The 19,088-nt window shown below is 45.0% G+C and overlaps 1 protein-coding gene across 2 annotated transcripts in view; it reads right to left on the bottom strand.

Annotated features, from left to right (window-relative positions):
* The window catches only part of LOC143927370 (disks large homolog 2), a 1,494,912-nt gene that overhangs the window by 197,960 nt on the left and 1,277,864 nt on the right, over positions 1-19,088 (bottom strand). For both annotated transcript variants that reach the window (XM_077451405.1, XM_077451406.1), the window contains one exon: positions 17,693-17,869. In XM_077451405.1, coding sequence (XP_077307531.1) covers positions 17,693-17,869 — 177 coding nt within the window. The remainder of the gene's footprint in view (positions 1-17,692; positions 17,870-19,088) is intronic.

A 19,088-nucleotide genomic window follows, 5' to 3' on the forward strand; every position in this document is an offset into this window, starting at 1 on the left:
GATGAGCTTGGGTTTGGACCAAATGTGGAAGGAATAGAAAAGTAAAAATCTGGCACCAGGACATCAACATAAAAACTGTTAATTTAATTCATCCATCGAAACATAAAATGGAATCAATTCCTGGAAAGATTAATGTGTTTCACCCTTCTACAAAGGCCTTAGTCATAATAACTAAGGCCTAGGTAGGAGGCTGAAATGTTATGTTTCGATGGATGAAATAAAAAAACTGTTTGTATGCCAAGATGTGCTGGTGCCAGATTTATACTTTTCAATTCCTTCCACGTTTGGCCAAACTCAAGCAAGTTTGGACCAAACCCAAGCTCATCTTTACTCCTGAAGAGGGAGCGATGTTCACTCTGAACATCCTTGAAGTATTTTCAAGTTTTATTAAAGTGTCTTTTGAAATAAGTTTACGCTTCTTTGGATTGAGTTCCTCTGATCCATCAAGCTTTGTGGACATAATCGTATTCCTAAATGCACAAAATAAAGTCCAGACACAGATGTCTTTATCTCATTCTGATAACTTTCATGGGATTTTTTGGTTGCAACACTTTTACTGTTGCCATACAAATGTGCACATCTCATCAGAATTGTAGACTGGAATGTACATTCCCTCTACAAAGATGGGTCCCTTTAGAAGCATCTCTCGCTACCCTTCCTTTAGCCTCCCTACCATGGATGATCCCAAGCCACATCCTGGTGGCAACCCGGCTAAACCCACTTATTGGACCAACTTTACATTGCTTCAGAAAGTTTTGCACCCAAACCACCATATCCTCCATACCACTTGAAGGGAAGAGGGGGGAGGAGAATGGGAAAGGAAAAAAAAAAAGCCCACATTTTCTGTCATCCCTCACCCCTCTAAGCCTGTTCACCCCCAAGGCATAGTGGAAATTCCTGCTTCCCTTTAAAACCTGAGGTGGGCAGTCAGAGACAGGCTTTCCCCACTAAAGACTAGCGAGCCCCTCACTACTAATACTCACAACTCCTTCCAGATAGGGTCACACTGGGCCCACATTCTCTACCCTAGATACCTTCTTCTCTCCGCTGGCAGCCTGAGAACCTAACGGTAGCCACATACCATAAGGCTCCTAGTCTTGGATAAAGCTTAACAAAGCAACATGGACCATACCGAAAGGAATACGAGGCCCGGATACACTACGTAAAGGTTTCTGTTGAAGTGACAAAAAATTTGCTCTTGTATTACAATCTTGTTGTTCCAATACTCGTTTATGTGCAACAGTTATTTGAGATTTCTCTAAATGTTTTCTTTACCTAAAATAGAAAATTTCTTGAAAACCCCCCCCCCAAAAAAAACAAATGTGGAAGGAAGCTGTCACTCATGTCCACTGCCACCTAATCAACTGCGGCCAGGTCATTTCAGGGTCGAGGAAGGTAACATGGTTCTATTAGATCAATTAGGACAAATTAGGTCAATGTCATTGTCCTATCATGGATATGTGACTATAGTAGGTAAATAATTGCCATGAGCATCCCTTCCTCCTTTTATACATACAGCTGCAGGGTGGCGAATTCCCTGACCGCAGTTGATTGGGTGGCAGTGAGCAGAGAGCCAGCTTCCTTGCAGGTTTGGCCCAAACCCAAGTTTTAAGTTTTACCCAAGTTTTAAACCAAACCTCAATTCATTTCTACCTACATCTCTACCACAACCTACTCACTCTTTGTTGGATTAAGTTCCTCTGATCCATCCAGTCATATAAAGCACTAATTCCATAGTATATTTATTTACATAATCCCGTGTGAGCCTTTCCATGTGAGTGCATGATTGTAATTGTAACTAATACACTTAGAAGTTATTTTCACCTTATTTGACACCATATTTGAGTTACCGTTATCTGCGGAGGACACTTTGAGAAATTATCTGTGATTTCAATCATATAAAGGAGGTGAGCATTGTCTGTAGATACATGTGTGGACTTGCTGATGCTCTTGGAAGCTCCCGTGTTTTTTCTTGATTTTTTAATTACTGTCTACTGAGGCATGTCCCCAGTCTCCAACAATTCCTATAGCATGTTTGCGGTTTCTGATCATCTCCTGTTGCATGTCTATGGTATCTTACAGCTTTATGCAGCATGACATTCACATTCATATTTTGTGTGAACAAATACTGTAGCTGCTGACTTTTAATATTAGGACACTTGCCTGTCCAGGGATCCAGCGATGTCCTCACCTGAGCCATTTCTTCAGTCGGCTATCGGGTGCTGCCACTGTCATCCTACTGTGCAAGCGCAAAGCCTTCTGGGACCTGTGAAGTGTCCCAGAAGGTTGCAGGGGAAGGAGGGGGAGGCAAACCTTTGGCTCAGTTCACTGTGGCTAGACGTGTCACCCCCAAAAGGTGGCAAATGTGGGGGGGGGGGGCAGACAAGTGGAGCTTCCCCTTTTGGGTGGAGTTCTGCTTTAAAGAGCACCAAAAAAGTCAACCAGAGGGCTATTCACTAGTACTTGCTGTGGTCTCCCTACAGCAAATCTTTTCCTTGGTAATGGCTTACCATTTCTTATTCTGTACTGTGTCTCTGTGGCAGCTATTTTGGGAGGGGAGCAGGGCTTTGCATCCTCATGTCAGATCTGCCCATAATGACTGGTGGGGGAATATTCAAGAAGCAGTAGGAGAGGTAGAGAAATACAGATCCATAGAATGGATGAAGTAAAAGCAGGGAGATCCATGTACTGCAGGTCCACAGGTACAGCTTCCTCTCCAGCAAAGAAGAACAGTAAGCAGTACATCACCAAATCTCAACCCAAATCTAGTAAGACAAATAATCAGAGGCAGCAGCGCCTTAGATCTCAAACTGCAGATATTTTCTTTTTTAATACAGTCTGTTTTCTTTCAATCTGTTTATTGAAAGAAAGTAAAAATGGGAAAAACATGTAACAATATGCAAACAGTCATTGAAACAGTGTACATGAGCTCTTATGCACACATGATCTTACAGATAATCAAATTACAGTCGAGGGCCTGTAGGGGTATGCTGGTGTTGGATAAGAAAGTTACAACAACTGGCCTATGCAAAGGCATACGGTAAAGCTATGCAAGCATTTGAGCTAACCAAGATGAAAAAATGTAATTGACTTGGTAATGGTTTCAATAGAGAAGAGTGGGAGGTAGAGATCAAGGGGGATGGAGATGAGGCAAGTAGGAAGGGGGGGAAGAGAGAGGGGAGGAAATTAGGGTAAGGGTAGGGAGTGGGGTAGGGAGTGGGGTAGGATGGATCTCTGGCATGCATGTCAACTTACATAAAGCAAATAGAACGTTAGGATCAAAAAGAAGAGGAACACATTGCTATAAACACAAAGTTTTCTTTGCGTGAAAATATTAACCTGTCACAGATGACTGGGTGTCATGTGGGACCTTACACATGATATCCTTGTAGCAGAGGGTGGATGTTAATGTAATGTAGTTAATGTACGGTGTTTAGTGTTTCCTCTGGCAATGTGGGTGAGGTCTTCCATTAGATGTACCTCAGCGACCGTTTGTAGCCATTTCTTAATGGATAGGAATAAAGACTGGCCCCAGAGCGTGGGAATGAGAGCCTTAGCTGTGTTTAACAGGTGAGGGATGAGCAAACGTTTGTAAATGCCAATGGGCTCCATAGTGGCATGGAAGAGGATGGTCCCTGGGTCGCTGGGAAGGTTAATATCTATGAGCTGATGTAGGAGATCAAGTATGTGGATCCAAAAAGGGAGGATTAAGGGGCAGGTCCACCAGACGTGAGCGTGGGTAGCATTGTTATCACAGTTCCTCCAACACAACGGGGAACTGGTGGGGAACATTTGGTGTCATTTGGATGGGGTGTAGTGCCACCTGGTAAGTAGTCAAACTGCAGATATACATCTATGACAGTGGTCTCCAAACTGCGGCATGGGAGCCAGATGTGGCCCCTTGCCTTTTTCTGGCCTATGGGGCACTATTCCACCAACTAACACCAGTGAGGGGGCACCATTCCCCCCTAATGACACCATCAATGGGGCACTGCTCTTCCAATTAAAACCAATGATAGGGCACTGACGCTGGGGCATTTTCTATTCTCAATGGCCACAGTCCGGCCTCCCTAAAGCCTGAAGGACAGTAAACTGGCCCCTTGCTTAGAAAGTTTGGAGAAAGTTCGGAGACCCTTGATATACGAGGATAAAGAACAGGAAAGAATGTGTACTGCTATTTGTTGAGTGACATTTAATACAAAAAAGTACTGTAAATCATATAATGTTCCAGTTTTCTATGTCTTCTGTAAGAAAGTAAAACTTTTCTTTTTGACTTCAGCTCCACTTTAACACAAGCTCAGGCCAATAGTTAAATGAAGCATGACCGCTCTGGTAATATCGCTGCTGACTGGGGAGATAACATTCTGCTTATACGGACAACAGAATAACAGGCAGCTTATGCTCTGCAGATTTTTTAATGTAGATTTGCCAGCTAAACCACAAAGACAGAAAATAGCATCTGCAAATGGATCTGTGACTCAACACAACTGTGAATTCAACAAATACACAAAATGTGTTTAAAAAATGTCCTTTAACCCAATTATAGAGCAAATTCCAGACAACAATATAAGGCAGTGGGTAAATTGTTCATGGTATCCAGCAAACGCAGTAACCATAAGAGACCATTTACATTTTTGTGCTAATATGTGTTGCATTAAAGCAGCCAGTTATTAAATTTTTTTACGGGTACCTACATAGCGACATCAATTTACACAACGCTTTACATATATATTGTACATTCTCATCAGTCCTGGCCCCCGAGGAGCTTACAATCTAAGGTCCCTAACTCACATGCATACAAATACTTGGGCCAATTTACCTACCAGCATGTCTTTGGAGTGTGGGAGGGAACTGGAGTACACGGAGGAAACCCACACAGGCAGAACATGCAAGTAGTGCCATGGTTGGGATTTGGACTTATGGTTCTAACGCTGCTAGGCAGAAGTGATAACCACTTACCCACTGCATGAATGGGCTGCCAATCCACCAAGACTTCACAAAAATTGGACTTGCCACTAATTTTGTAATGCAATAAATGTGCATAGATTTAGGGGGCAATTTATAAAACATTCCTTGCACTAATGTCAGAAACATTTGTGAAACCTGAACTAATATTCACTGTATATTTTCAAATAGATTAATCTATTCTGTATCATTAGCTCCATCTTGTGCCCAAAACCCAGTATAGTTATTAAAATATCTAAATGAGAAAATATATTGCATTTGGCCACTAGATGGAGTTGATGATGCATTAATTAACCACTTGCTTACCGGGCACATAAACCCCCCTCATGCCCAGATCAATTTTCAACGCTGTCACACTTTGAATGACAATTGCATTTTTTTCACACAAAAAAAGAGCTTTCTATTGGTGGTATTTATTCACTGCTGGGTTTTACATTTTTTCATAAAAAAACAAAAAAAGACAGAAAATTTTAAAAAACTAAACAGTTTCATAGTTTACAGGTACTTTTTTTCCTTCATCAATGTGCGCTGATGAGGCTGCACTGATGGGGACTGATAGGCGGCACTGATGGGCACTGATAGGCTCTGATATGTGGCCCTAATGGGCGGCACTGAAGGGCACTGATAGGTGGCACTGATGGGCACTGAGAGATGCCACAGATGGGTGGCACTGATGGGCGGCACTGAAGGGCACTGATAGGTGGCACTAATAGGTGGCACTGACAATCACTGATGGGTGGCACTGATGGGCACTAGTAGGTGACACTGACAGGCAGCACTGATGGGAATTGATTGGCAGCACTGGTGGGCATTGATAGGTGACACTGTTGGTCAAAAGTAGGTGGCACTATGGGCACTGGTAGGTGGCATTGGTGGGTACTGATAGGTAGCGCTGGTGGACACAGATGAGGCAGCCACGGCTCTCTGTGTGAGGGACCGATGTCCCTCTGACAGAAGCCGGTGATCAGCTTTTTTCCCCCTCATGCTGACAGTGTGAGGGGGGAAAAAAAACGATTACCGATCTTCTGTTTACATCAGGTGATCCGCTGTCATTGGCTGACAGCTAATCACATGGTAAGGTAAGGTTTGCCTGGGAAGTAGGTTGTAAAGCCGGCCATAAAGGGATCATAATTCTGCCAGTTCAGCAAGAACCAGACGAAGTTCGATTAATCTATGGGCGGGCTGGTTGATCTATCCATCGACTTCCGTGCAACTAGCCTGTTAGGTTTTTTCCATACAATCCCTGTTAACAGCTATAGCTGCCATTGCCATTGTCATTGTATTCTTATGGCGGGGAAACCTCCTGCTGTCAGAATAAAATAGCACAGTGAGGGGGTTCCCCCATAAACATTGACTGTGTTGATGGGGGAATCAAGCGACTTTGTTTCCTTTAACCCAGTGGTCTCCAAACAGCGGCCCAGGGGCCGGATGCTTGCCTTTATCTGGCCCTCGGTGCAGTGTTCCTCTCACTGATACAAGACACTATTCCTCCCACTAACATCAACAATGGGGCACTATTCCTCCCAATACCAATGATGGGACACTATTCCGCCCACTGACACCAATGATGAGGCACTATTGATCTTTTATTGAAAAATAATCCACACCCGGGAAAGAGACTCCTGGCAGTCAGGGAGGCTTGAAACCCCTCAACGCCTTCAACCAAGCCCCCTGTCTCCGCTTGTCTCTCTCAAGCACCCAAATCTTCTCCACCTCATGCAGAATGTCATACACCACCACCTCAACAGGAAGGATTTTATGCCGAGTGCAGACCTGACACCGTGCATTCCAGGTGAAATAACGGACTACTAGGCTAACTAGAAAAAGTGTATCCAAACAAAAAACCCCACCAGTATTGAATGCTCCGTACGCCCACTCAGCATAACCCAGGCTGGAGAGGAAAGGAACACTGAGGGCCCGCCCCACCTGTTTGTACACCTCTATGTTAAAGGGGCAATGAAGCAGAAAATGGTCCATAGTGTCCTCCTCATCTGCACACTCCTCCTGAGGACAGCTACGATCCACCCCACTGCGGAATTTCAAATTGCCCCGAACATAGAGCCTCCCATGGAAGCACAACCAGGCCAGATCCCTAAATTTAGGGGGTACTCTGTCCAAATTAATCAATATTAACCCTACCCTCAAAACTGGGCCTGGGCAATCCTTTAAGGCCAGTGGGTCATGAAAGACTTCGCTCAAGACTCGAATCATAAGGGCTTTCCTCGGGAACCAATCTGAGATCTTCAGCCGAAAATCGCCACTGCCGCAGTAACTTCAGGAACGGAGCAACATAGGCTGGTAGCTGACCACGATGACCCCTGAGATTCTTCACTTGCCCACCTTCTTTCCAAAGTCATAGAAAAGGCCTAAACCAAGATCTAAATATGCCTACCCATCCAGGAGGTTCCACTGCAAGCATATTGCCAATGTTAAATTTGAGAAATAGCAGCGAAAATAAAATAACTGGGTTGACCATACCTAAGCCACCCTCCCTCCTGGATAGATAGGTGACATTCCTCTTGATGAGGTTCAGTCTGTTCCCCACAGCATCTGGAAGAACACACTACTGACCCTAGCATAGAGAGACACTGGCAAGATGCAGACAAAGCTGACATACAAGAAGATCGGAATCAGGTAAGTCTTAATCAGATCAACCCTTTCCCTCAGAGATAACTTCCATCTCTTCCAGCTGACCACCTTAGTATTGGCAATTTCCAGTCTACCTTCCTAGTTTTTGAGGCCATAATCGCTGGGCCCAAATTCAATGCCTAGAATCTTAATTCTTTCCTGGGGCACTGGAAAGGTGTCCAGGAGATCAAACCCCTCACCTTCCTTTCCCATCCAGAAAACTTCACTCTTTTCCTGATTGATCTTGGAGCCTGATGCTTCAGATTACCATGATGTCAGAGAGACCACCTCCTCTGCTTCATCTGCCCCAGTGACAATCCCCGACACATCGTCTGCATAGGCAACAACCCTCAAAGGCGGCTCACCCGGGAGCCCCACTGGCACACCACACAACATGCCGCTCTCTAGCCTCCCGATGAAGGGGTCGATTGCAAACACATAGAGCAGGGGACTCAGGGGACAACCCTGGTGCACCCCGGAGCCAACCTCAAAGAACTGCCCAACCCAACCATTAACAAGAGGAAAGCTTTCTTCTCCCTTATACAAGACTTTTAACCAATCGACAAAACCACCCGGCAGACTGTACTTACTAAGGAGCAACCACAGGTACTCATGGTTAACACGATCAAAAGCCTTTGCCTGATCCAATGTCAGCAAATACTTTCCCCAGCCTGCAGCCCTGCACCGCTCCAAGGCCTCCCGGACAGCTAAAACCTCTGTGAAGATGCTTCTACCCTGGACCGAACAGTGATGATGGCGAGAAAACAAAGACTCTGCTACTGATGATAGGCACCAGAAAATAATCTTTGCCAGTATCTTTCTATCGACATTAAGAAGGCTGATGGGGCGCCAATTCTCAATCATCGAAGGATCTTTACCCTTTGAAAGAAGAATCACAGCCGAGTGCCTCATGGAAGGGGAAAGAAAACCCCTCAGCAAGGCAACTGTTAAAAACCTCTACCAAATGTGAGGCCAGAATAGACTTAAAGGCTTTGTAAAACTCAGCCGTCAAGACATCTGGTCCAGGTGACTTTTTGATGGCAAGATGTTCAATTGCCCTCATTACCTCTTCAACTGTGATCTCCTCTGTCAACCTAGTCTCTTGTAAAAATACAATTTCAGCGTCTAATTGGCTGAACAAAAAGAAGGCCATGGAACGAGCTCTTACTGACTTAATGCTGGCGACATTTATTGTCACCACTTTTAACGGAGGGGGAACCGCCATTTGGGTTATTAGGTGGATTGCTTCTTAGCTCCCCTCTGCTGCTCATCACCAGAAGCCTCTCTCTTTCTTGAGGCAGCCTCAAACTCCATTTCCGAATCGGAACGTCATTCCGAAGAAGCTCCACATGAAGAAATATACCATTCAGAAGACCTATGATGGTTGGAGATAGGCACTGGAGCCCGTTCCATCCTCACCACCTGCTTCCGCTTCCCAACCTTCCTTCTCTCCTCCAGGTACTGCAGGTCAGCTTTAGAAATGCCATAATCTCTTGTTTTTTTTTCTTTGGAGTCTTCACAGAAGACTCCTTTACAGAGGAAGAAGCAACCTTTTTAGTACATGCTACCACTCCTGGTGGGGGTGGTGTTCCCTTTGAGACAGACTTAGAAGGGGTTGATACCTGGGGGGTAACTGACCCGGGGGGCACAGACTTAGAAGGTCCTGACACAAGAGTAGAGGGTACAGTAGGCTGGGGGGACACAGAGGCAGATACAGAAGGAATACTTACAGACACAGGAGGGGTGGCCACAGGAACTGGAGAGGGATCCTGAGCAGGACCAGGGGAGTCAGTGACCACAGAGGAGGATGGTACACCAGAGCCTCACCCTCCATCCCGTCCAGCCTCGACAAGTCATCCATTACCTTCTTCTCCATATTGTGCCAGGCTTCAGGACATTTGCTGTAGGGATGGCCAAGGCGCAGGCACAGGTTGCACCTGATCATATCGGTGTAGTGCTTGGCTATGTGACCCTGACCCCGACACACTGAACATATCAAGGCTGAACAGGAGGAGCTCAAATGCCCCTTTTCTCCACAGCGGTGACACAGCTTCGGCTGACCAGGGTAGAAAATAGTCATCCTATCCCTCCCTATAAAAGCCGAGGAGGGCAGGTGACGGACAACATTCCCATCCCTGGCCAACCTGACTGTTACTGACCAACCCCCAGTCCAGATGTTACGCTCATCAAGGATTTTGCTGGGCTTAATCAAAACCTCCCCATAGTTCCGCAACCAAACCTCTAAATCCCGAGCGGGGACGCTTTCATTAGTCACAATAATTGTGATTTTTTTTTTACTGTTGACCTCTGAGAAATCGCAACTGGGGACAGACCTTTCCATTTGCATGATGAGGCACTATTACTCCCACTGACACCAATGATGGGGCACTATTCCTCCCACTGACACCAATGATGGGGCACTATTCCTCCCACTGACACCAATGATGGGGCACTATTCCTCCCACTGACACCAATGATGAGGCACTATTACTCCCACTGACACCAATGATGGGACACTATTCCTCCCACTGACACCAATGATGAGGCACTATTACTCCCACTGACACCAACTGATGGGGCACTATTCCTCCCACTGACACCAATGATGAGGCACTATTACTCCCACTGACACCAATGATGGGGCACTATTCCTCCCACTGACACCAACTGATGGGGCACTATTCCTCCCACTGACACCAATGATGAGGCACTATTACTCCCACTGACACCAATGATGGGGCACTATTCCTCCCACTGACACCAATGATGAGGCACTATTACTCTCACTGACACCAACTGATGGGGCACTATTCCTCCCACTGACACCAATGACGAGGCACTATTACTCCCACTGACACCAATGATGGGGCACTTTTCCTCCCACTTGGCATCAAAGAGAGAAATAGTGGCTCATTGTTGATGTCAGTGGGAGAAATAGTGTCTTATATCAGTGAAAGGAAAAGTGCCCCAAGGGTAGGATGAAGGCAAGCAAAGATCACCCATTCTAGATCCCTATTCCTAGGGATTCTAAAGTATTTCCAGGCCATCTGATAGACACAATGCATTCAGTGTAATTGCTCGGGGGTACAAAACAGCCTCCTATGTGTGGTCTGTAAAACATGCCAAGACCACCTTAAAGCGGAACTAAACCCTCCTGTCCTTTTCAGCCAAGGAAGCTGCTTCTGTTCAATCTGCAACTGCCACAATGCTGCAGATGTGATCAGTTATGACACCAGCCATTTGATGGTTTGACAGTCTGGTTGAGAGCTCAAGCAACTCTGACAGTTAGCACTCCCGGCATGCCTTAAATGTAATTGTATTTTGAAACAATTAACATTGATGGGTTTAGTTCCACTTTAACTGGGAGCTCTTCATATGAAGCAGCAGCAGCTCATCTACAAGATGCTCCTGGGCTGCCACCCTCCTCATCCTCTCTCAGGGAATATGCAAATTCTTCAGTAAACCTGAGTGCTGCTGTCCATAAATCAGCAAAACCACAGCTGGAAATCCAAGCCTGCCGATTAATCACACTCTGCCGTCCGGGGAATATCCCACTCTAATAGTGCTGTGCGAATGGATGTTTTATATATTATAACACAACAAAAGGAAGAAATGTCCTTAACCACTTCAGCTCGGGAAGATTTTACCCCCTGTATGACTTTTTTTTTTTTTTTAAACACAAATAGAGCTTTCTTTTGGTGGTATTTGATCACCACTCTTTTTTTTTTTTTTTTGCGATATTAAAAAAAAGACTGTAATTTTTAATTAAAAAAAAACATATTTCCTACTTTCTGTTATAAAACATATTAAATAAAATCACACTTCTTCATAAATTTAGGCCAAAATGTATCCAATGCTACAAATGTCTTTGGTTAAAAAAAAAAAAAAAAAATATCCCAATAAGTGTACATTTATTGGTTTGGGTGAAAGTTATTGCGCCTACAAACTATGGGATATACACTATATTGGCAAAAGTATTGGGACACCTGCCTTTACATGAACTTTAATGGCACCCCAGTCTTAGTCCGTAGGGTTCAATATTGAGTTGGCCCACCCTTTGCAGCTATAACAGCTTCAATTCTTCTGGGAAGGCTGTCCACAAGGTTTAGGAGTGTGTCTATGGGAATGTTTGACCATTCTTCCAGAAACGTATTTGTGAGGTCAGCTACTGATGTTGGACAAGAAGGCCTGGCTCACAGTCTCCACTCTAATTCATCCCAAACGTGTTCTACCGGTTCAAGGTCAGGGCAGTCAAGTTCCTCCACCCCAAACTCATCCATGTCTTTATAGACCTTGCTTTGTGCACTGGTCCAAATCATTTGGTGGAGGGGGGATTATGGTGTGGGGTTGTTTTTCAGGGGTTGGGTTTGGCCCTTTAGTTCCAGTGAAGGGAACTCTTAAGGTGTCAGCATACCAAGACATTTTGGACAATTTCATGCTCCCAACTTTGTGGGAACAGTTTGGGGATGGCCTCTTCCTGTTCCAACATGACTGCGCACCAGTGCACAAAGCAAGGTCCATAAGGACATGGATGAGCGTGTTTGGGGTGGAGGAACTTGACTGGCCTGCACAGAGTCCTAACCTCAACCGGATAGAACACCTTTGGGATGAATTGCAGCATCTATGGGCAGACTGGTTGTACTGAAGTTGATATAGCTTTAGCCGCCAGTAGTGATCATTGTATTCTGACAGTGGGAGGTTTCCCTGCCGTCAGACTGTGTTGATGGGGGAATTAAGCGATTTCCTTTCCTTTAACCCATGGTTGAAGGTAAGAAAATTGCATAATATATGGCCACTTGGCCAGCCTTAGTCAATCTAGATCAGGGGTCTCCAAACTATGGCCCTCCAGTTGTTCAGGAACTACAATTCCTATCATGCCTAGTCGTGTCTGTGAATGTCAGAGTTTTTCAATACCTCATGGGACGTGTAGTTCTGCAACAGCTGGAGGGCCGTAGTCTGGAGATCCTTGATCTAGATCACCCATCCGGGTATTCCTGAGGATTCTAAAGTGTTTCCAGGCTATTTGATCTGTCAGTGTAATTGCTTGGGGTTCCACACAATAGGATCTGCCTAGTGGGGTTCCAAAAAAGCCTCCTATGTGGGGTCTGTAAAATGTGCCAAGACCAACTTAAAGTGGAACTAAACCCTCCTTTCCTTTTCAGTCAAGGAGGCTGCCATCTTAGCGTCTTCCTGGTCTGCAACTGCCATGATGCTGCACATGTGATCAGTTATGACACCAGCCACTTGATGGTTTGACAGTTTGGATGAGAGCACAGGCAACTCTGATAGTTGGGAATGGTTTGGTGATGGCTCCTTCCTGTTCCAACATGACTGCATACCAGTGCACAAAGCAAGGTCCATAAAGACATGGATGAGCGAGTTTGGGGTGGAGGAACTTGACTGGCCTACAAAGAGTCCTGACCTCAACCTGATAGAACACCTTTGGGATGAATTTGAGGGGAGATTGCGAGCCAGGCCTTCTCGTGCACATCAGTGCCTGACCTCCCAAATGCGAATAGTCAAACATCCCCATAGACACCCTCCTAAACCTTGTGGACGGCCTTCCCAGAAGAGTTGAAGCTGTTACAGCTGCAAAGGGTGGGCCAACTCAATACTGAACCCTACGGACTAAGACTGGGATGCCATTAAAGTTCATGTGCGTGACGTGTCCCAATACTTTTGGTAATATAGTATATATTTGAAAATTGATCAATCCTTATATATTGACGGACTATCTAATTTCTTGAGGCAACAAAATGCCAGGACAGTACAAATTCCCTGCAAATGCATTTTCAAATTTACAAATTTACGGATATTCGGAAAGATTCGCTAAACAGGTTTTCATTAATTCAGGTATTTCCGATTGAACTCATTTGTCGAAATGCTCAGAGACTGAGGTCCAACCTGGTGCTGCACTGACCACACATGGAGCATCACACTGATCCCTACTGAGATCATTGATCACAGCCAAGAATTTTCAGGTCAAGCGCTGCAACACACAACTGAATTATTACAGCAACATCCTCTCTCTCCGCGGAATCCCAAGGCACCTGAACTGTTTTACAGAAAAACCTGTGTCCACCCAATTAATTATGACGCCGTTCCACGCATATTCTTTTATTAAAAACATAGAAATTTGTTTTAGTCATTAACCACTTGCCGACCAGCCGCCGTCTTTATACTGCGGCAGCTCGGTTCGTTTGCGCAAATCGCCGTAGCTGTACATCGGCCCTTTAAACAGCTATAGCAGGCACACGCTTGCGCGCATGCTGCACTGCGGGGGAGCTGATGCGCGTGGCTGGCGGCCGCGATGTACATTTGCAGGAGCGCTTGTTCTGTTGAAAAACAACACTTAGGCCACGTACACACGCGGGGACTGTTCGCTCAACTTTGTCCGCTGAACAGTGTTTCGCGGACAGTCCGCTCGTGTGTGGGCTTTCAGCGGACAGTTTCAGCGGACAGTCTGCTGAACAAAGTTTTTCGGAAATTCCGAAAAACTGTCCGCTGAAACTTTGTTTCAGCGAACAGTCCCCTCGTGTGTAGGCTTGTTCGTCAAACTAAGTTCCGCGCATGCTCAGAAAGGATTTACACGCCGAAGTTTGCATTGCAGTGTATAGGACGTCGTTTTCTAGTCCCGTCGTACGTGCCGTTCACGTCATCGCGCACGGTTTCAGCGGACTGTTCGTTCGTCGTGTGTGGGCAAGTCCGTCCATGCTAATTTTGAGCGGACTGTCCGCTGAAACTGTTTGACGGACAAAGTTGAGCGAACAGTCCCCGCGTGTGTACGCGGCCTTACTGGTCAGATCACCAGGTGAACATAAATAAAGCCTAAAGAAAGAAACAAATTCAGGAACTGGTAAGGTGCAATATAATACATTTTTGCTTTTGGGCAGTATTAATTTCGGCAGCAAATTTCGATTTCGTTTTCGTCTTAGTCTTAGGACTAAAATGGCATTTTAGTTTTAGCGCCATTTTAGTCTTCTGCAATTGTTTTAGTCGTATTTAGTCTACTAAATCTCCAGTATGTTTTAGTCGACTAAAATGTCCTACGTTTTAGCCGACTAAAATCTCCAGTACATTTTAGTAGACTAAAACTAATTTTAGTCATCTATAATATAATAGGTATCATTAAATTGTAATGCATTAGTTAACATTTCTCTACAATTTCCAAACTCATTATATACTGCTGGAGTGAAAAATCTAATATGTTATTTATTATGGCATTGAGGTATGAACATGCACTGCAGACCAGTGTTAATGTTAAAGTCAAATTTTCAATTTAGTTTTAGTCTTAGTCTTTTGACTAAAATGGCATTTTAGTTTTAGTCGCAGTTTAGTCGACGAAATTAACACTGCTTTTGGGTTTAATACCACTTTAAGTAATAATAATAGATCTTGTTTCTCCCCCCTGCCTGTGACTGGACTGCAGAGGACAAGCAGCAGACTGATGAGCTCATCTCCTTGTCATTCTGCTCTCTCCTCCTACCAGCAGTTTTTTGTTAGCATATGAGCACTGCAGAAAAAACTCTTTGTTTTAGTTTTGCTTTTCAGGCATAGCTGTGCGGCTGATTAAAATCGTGGGTCTCCACTGGTTCAGCCACCACATTGGCTGCACTGCCACTAACAACAGGTCAGGGAAACCCAAGTAGAACTCTAAACCGAAAGGGAAAAAACTGATTTGCTAGTATAATCATACCTCCCAACTTTTTGAGATGGGAATGAGGGACACGTATCAGCAAAAGTATGCAGGCATAGGACACACCCCTTGCCACGCCCCCGTAAAGGAGAATTGTACAAAAAAACAAGATTGGTTAAACCCACAAGTGTTTTTTTACCACTAATATTCCTTTATATTGGCTTTTGGAAATTACAAATGCAGCAATTTAGAAATCAGATGAAAAGTTTAGCACTGGGAAACTGGAAAATGTTATATACATCTATACAGATCAGACCAAAATGAGGGACAAATCAGGAGGAATGAGGGACAGAGGGACATTACTCCAAATCAGGGACAGTCCCTCAAAATCAGGGACAGTTGGGTATAGCTATGAGCTATGGTATTTTTTAAATAATAAATTGTCACTAAGGTAATGTGCTAGGCTGGTGCACCCTCCGTGCACAGCCTCTTACATTAGGGTGTGCACCCCAAAGCGTGTGTGTGCATATATATATATATATATATATATATATATATATATATATATATATATATATATACATATATATATATATATATACACACACACTTATAAATAAATGTAAACAAACATTTTAAAATGTATTAAAACATGGATGGTGTCAGTAGTGCAGTGGACAGTGTTAGTGGTGCAGTGTACAGTGACAGTAGGGCACAGGAAGATGTAAGGTGATTTTAAGGGGAACTCCACACCCCAAAAAAATATGGCGTGGGCGTGGCCCCACCCCCAAATCCTTACCAGGCCCTTCAGGTCTGGCATTGATTTTAAGGGGAACTCCACGCCAAAAAAAAAAAAATGGTGTTGGGTCCCCTCCAAAATCCATACCCTTATCCGAGCATGCAGCCTGGCAGGCCAGGAAATTGAGGGAGCGAGCGCCACCCCCCCCCCCCAACTATACCAGGCCGCTTGGTCTCAACATGGGGAGAGTGCTTTGGGGTGACCCTGGGCAGTAGTTGTCAGGGTCTGCAGGCGGGGGGGCTTATCGGAATCTGGAAGTCCCCTTTAACAAGGGGGCCCCCAGATCCCACCCTGCCTATGTGAATGGGTATAGGGTATATTGTCCCCCTAACAATTCACAAAAAAAGTGTTAAAAAGTAAAAGCCACAAGAGACTGTTTTTGACAATTCCTTTATTAAAAAAGAAAAAAGTGTCCTGCGATGTACATATATCTTCAATCACGCCGCCTCGTTGGACCAGAAAAATAGAAAAAAATAAAAAAGCTCCGCCTCCATGGGTGGCGTCCCAGCAGCTGCTGTCTCTTCGATTCGACATGTATATAGGCAAGGGCAAGGCCACCCGGTGACGTAAGCGAGTGACCCCGCCCCTTCTGACATAATGTGACGTCAGAGGGGGCGGGGTCATTTTATATTCGGTTTTTCTATTTTTCGGGTCCGTCAGGTGGCGTGATTGAAGATGGATTTACATTGCGGGACACTTTCTGTTTTTTTTCATAAACTGATTGTCAAAAACTGTCTCTTGTGGTTTTTACTTTTTGACACTTTTTTCTGGTGAACGGGTAGGGGTACAATGTACCCGATACCCATTCACATAGGGGGGCGGGATCTGGGGGCTCCCTTTAACCAGATTCCTGCAGACCCTGACAACCACCAGCCAGGGTTGTCGGGAAGAGGCCTTTGGCTTTGTATGGACGGGGGGGACCCTACGCCTTTATTTTGTCATCTATATTGCCAGGAGTCGGCAATACATTACAGCTGCAAGCAAGTTTAAATAAAAATGTTTTCTTTAGAAATGTCATTATAGTTTGGGCAAGTTCTATACATCGCACATGTGTACCACTTTACAGACAGACTAAGGGGACCCCCAGGCACGATATTTAAAGGAATATTTCATTTTTATTGTTTACTTCAAGCATTATTAAAATCACTGCTCCTGAAAAAACAACTTTTTTTTGCATTGATATATGTCCCCCAGGGCGTGGGTCCCCATGCACTTTTTATGGCAATAACCTGCATACAAGCCTTTAAAATTAAGACTTGATTTTTCATGTTCGTGTCCCATAGACTTTAATAGCGTTCACATGTTCACTAGAACTTTTTTCCTGTTAGAGGTTTTCTGGTGCGAACCGAACCTGGGGGGGGGGGGTGTGTTCAGCCCATCTCTAACTAGGAATCTCATAGGAACTGACTGCGTGTTCCAGTGCGATTCACATGCGGTTCAGTGCGGTGTGATTCGAGCCCATTCATTTTGATCGATGGATCCGATCTCTCAAACGCCTGGTGTGATCTGCACCCCATAAGCTTCAATTGAGGGCAAATAAGTTCAACCTAACTATGTAACAATGTATTCCACTTTTTGCATTTTTGTGCCTCACTGTGCTTTTAGCAAATCCACAGATTGTGTTGAAAATATTTCTATTAATGATATATGAATATATCAGGTACCTTCGTTTACTGGGTATGACGCCCATCTCCTCGCTGTCTCCATCTTGCATGACTCTCTTGGCCTGCCACCATTCGTCATCAGAGGCATTGATGACATGTAGAATGTCTCCGAACCTAAAGCTCAGGCCTTGGCTGGGGAGTCCGCTGTCTTTGCTTCTGTCATAGTCAAACATGGCTCTGCAGGAGAAAAAGAAAAGAGAAGATTATTCATCTGATTACATATTGTATGGGGTTGTAGAAAAAAAATCTGTTACCTGTCCACATTTTATTATGTGATTTTTTTGACCCTTTAATAAAAAAGGCACACAAATTATGTTCGAAACACAAAACATTTTAAGATTAAGGGCATTTGGAAGTTTACAGAATACAAAAAGAGAAGAGAAGGGGGTGAAGGTTTATTAAAAAAACGAGTACCATCATATCTCCACACCAAACTCATCCAACCATGTCTATATGGAACTGCCTGTACACGGGGGCACAATCATTTTGGAACAGAAAAGGACCTTCCTTAAAATGCTATAGTAACATTGGAAGCGCACAATTGTCTAAAATGCCTTTGAATGTTGTACTCTCCACTGGAAACCCCTTAAATCAGGGGTCAGCAACCTGTAGATCGTGGACAGGTGACTGGTTTGCTGACCCCACCATTTACCGAGCATTAAACAGAGTGCAATGCAGAGCGACTACTTGTAAAGTTGGAGCTGTAGTAGGAAGCAAGAGGCACATAAGCAGATGGCTCCTCTGTAGTACTGGCTCCTGTCCCATGCAGGGGGAGGATCCAGGAGGGGGGCAACAGGGCAATTGCCCCCTCCGAGAATACGGGTGAGTGAGTGGGTGGCTCCACAAGTGAGTACGCAGGCGGGCTGGGCGGCTCGGTCAGTAGGCAAGCAGGTGAGAGAGCAGACCGAGCATCTAGGTGGCTCGGTGTGAGCGGGCTGCTGGCCAATCAGGGAACCAGGAGGCGGGGGAACGGAGAGATGACATCATCTCTCACAGCTTGCCCTGCATCCCCGCAGTTCTGCCCTCAATGTGCAGGCAGCCCCGGGCAGCAGAGAGGTTACATCATCTCTCTGCTGCCTGACTGGTAATCTGCAGCCTGACACTCTGGGACACAGCAAGAGACCACCTTAGCAGGAAAGTGACACAGAAAGTGACAATTGTAGCAGGCATGTGAAAATCCGCAACATGTGGCAGGTGACAATCCGCAACATGTGGCAGGTGACAATCCCCAACGTGTGGCAGGAGACAATCCGCAACATGTGGCAGGTGACAATCTGCAACATGTGGCAGGAGACAATCCGCAACATGTGGCAGGTGACAATCTGCAACATGTGGCAGGAGACAATCCGCAACATGTGGCAGGAGACAATCCGCAACATGTGGCAGGTGACAATCC

This window comes from Lithobates pipiens, unplaced genomic scaffold, assembly GCF_037356315.1.
Source record: "Lithobates pipiens isolate NorthernLeopardFrog02 unplaced genomic scaffold, aLitPip1_a1.2 Scaffold_23, whole genome shotgun sequence".
Taxonomy (NCBI): Eukaryota; Metazoa; Chordata; class Amphibia; order Anura; family Ranidae; genus Lithobates; species Lithobates pipiens.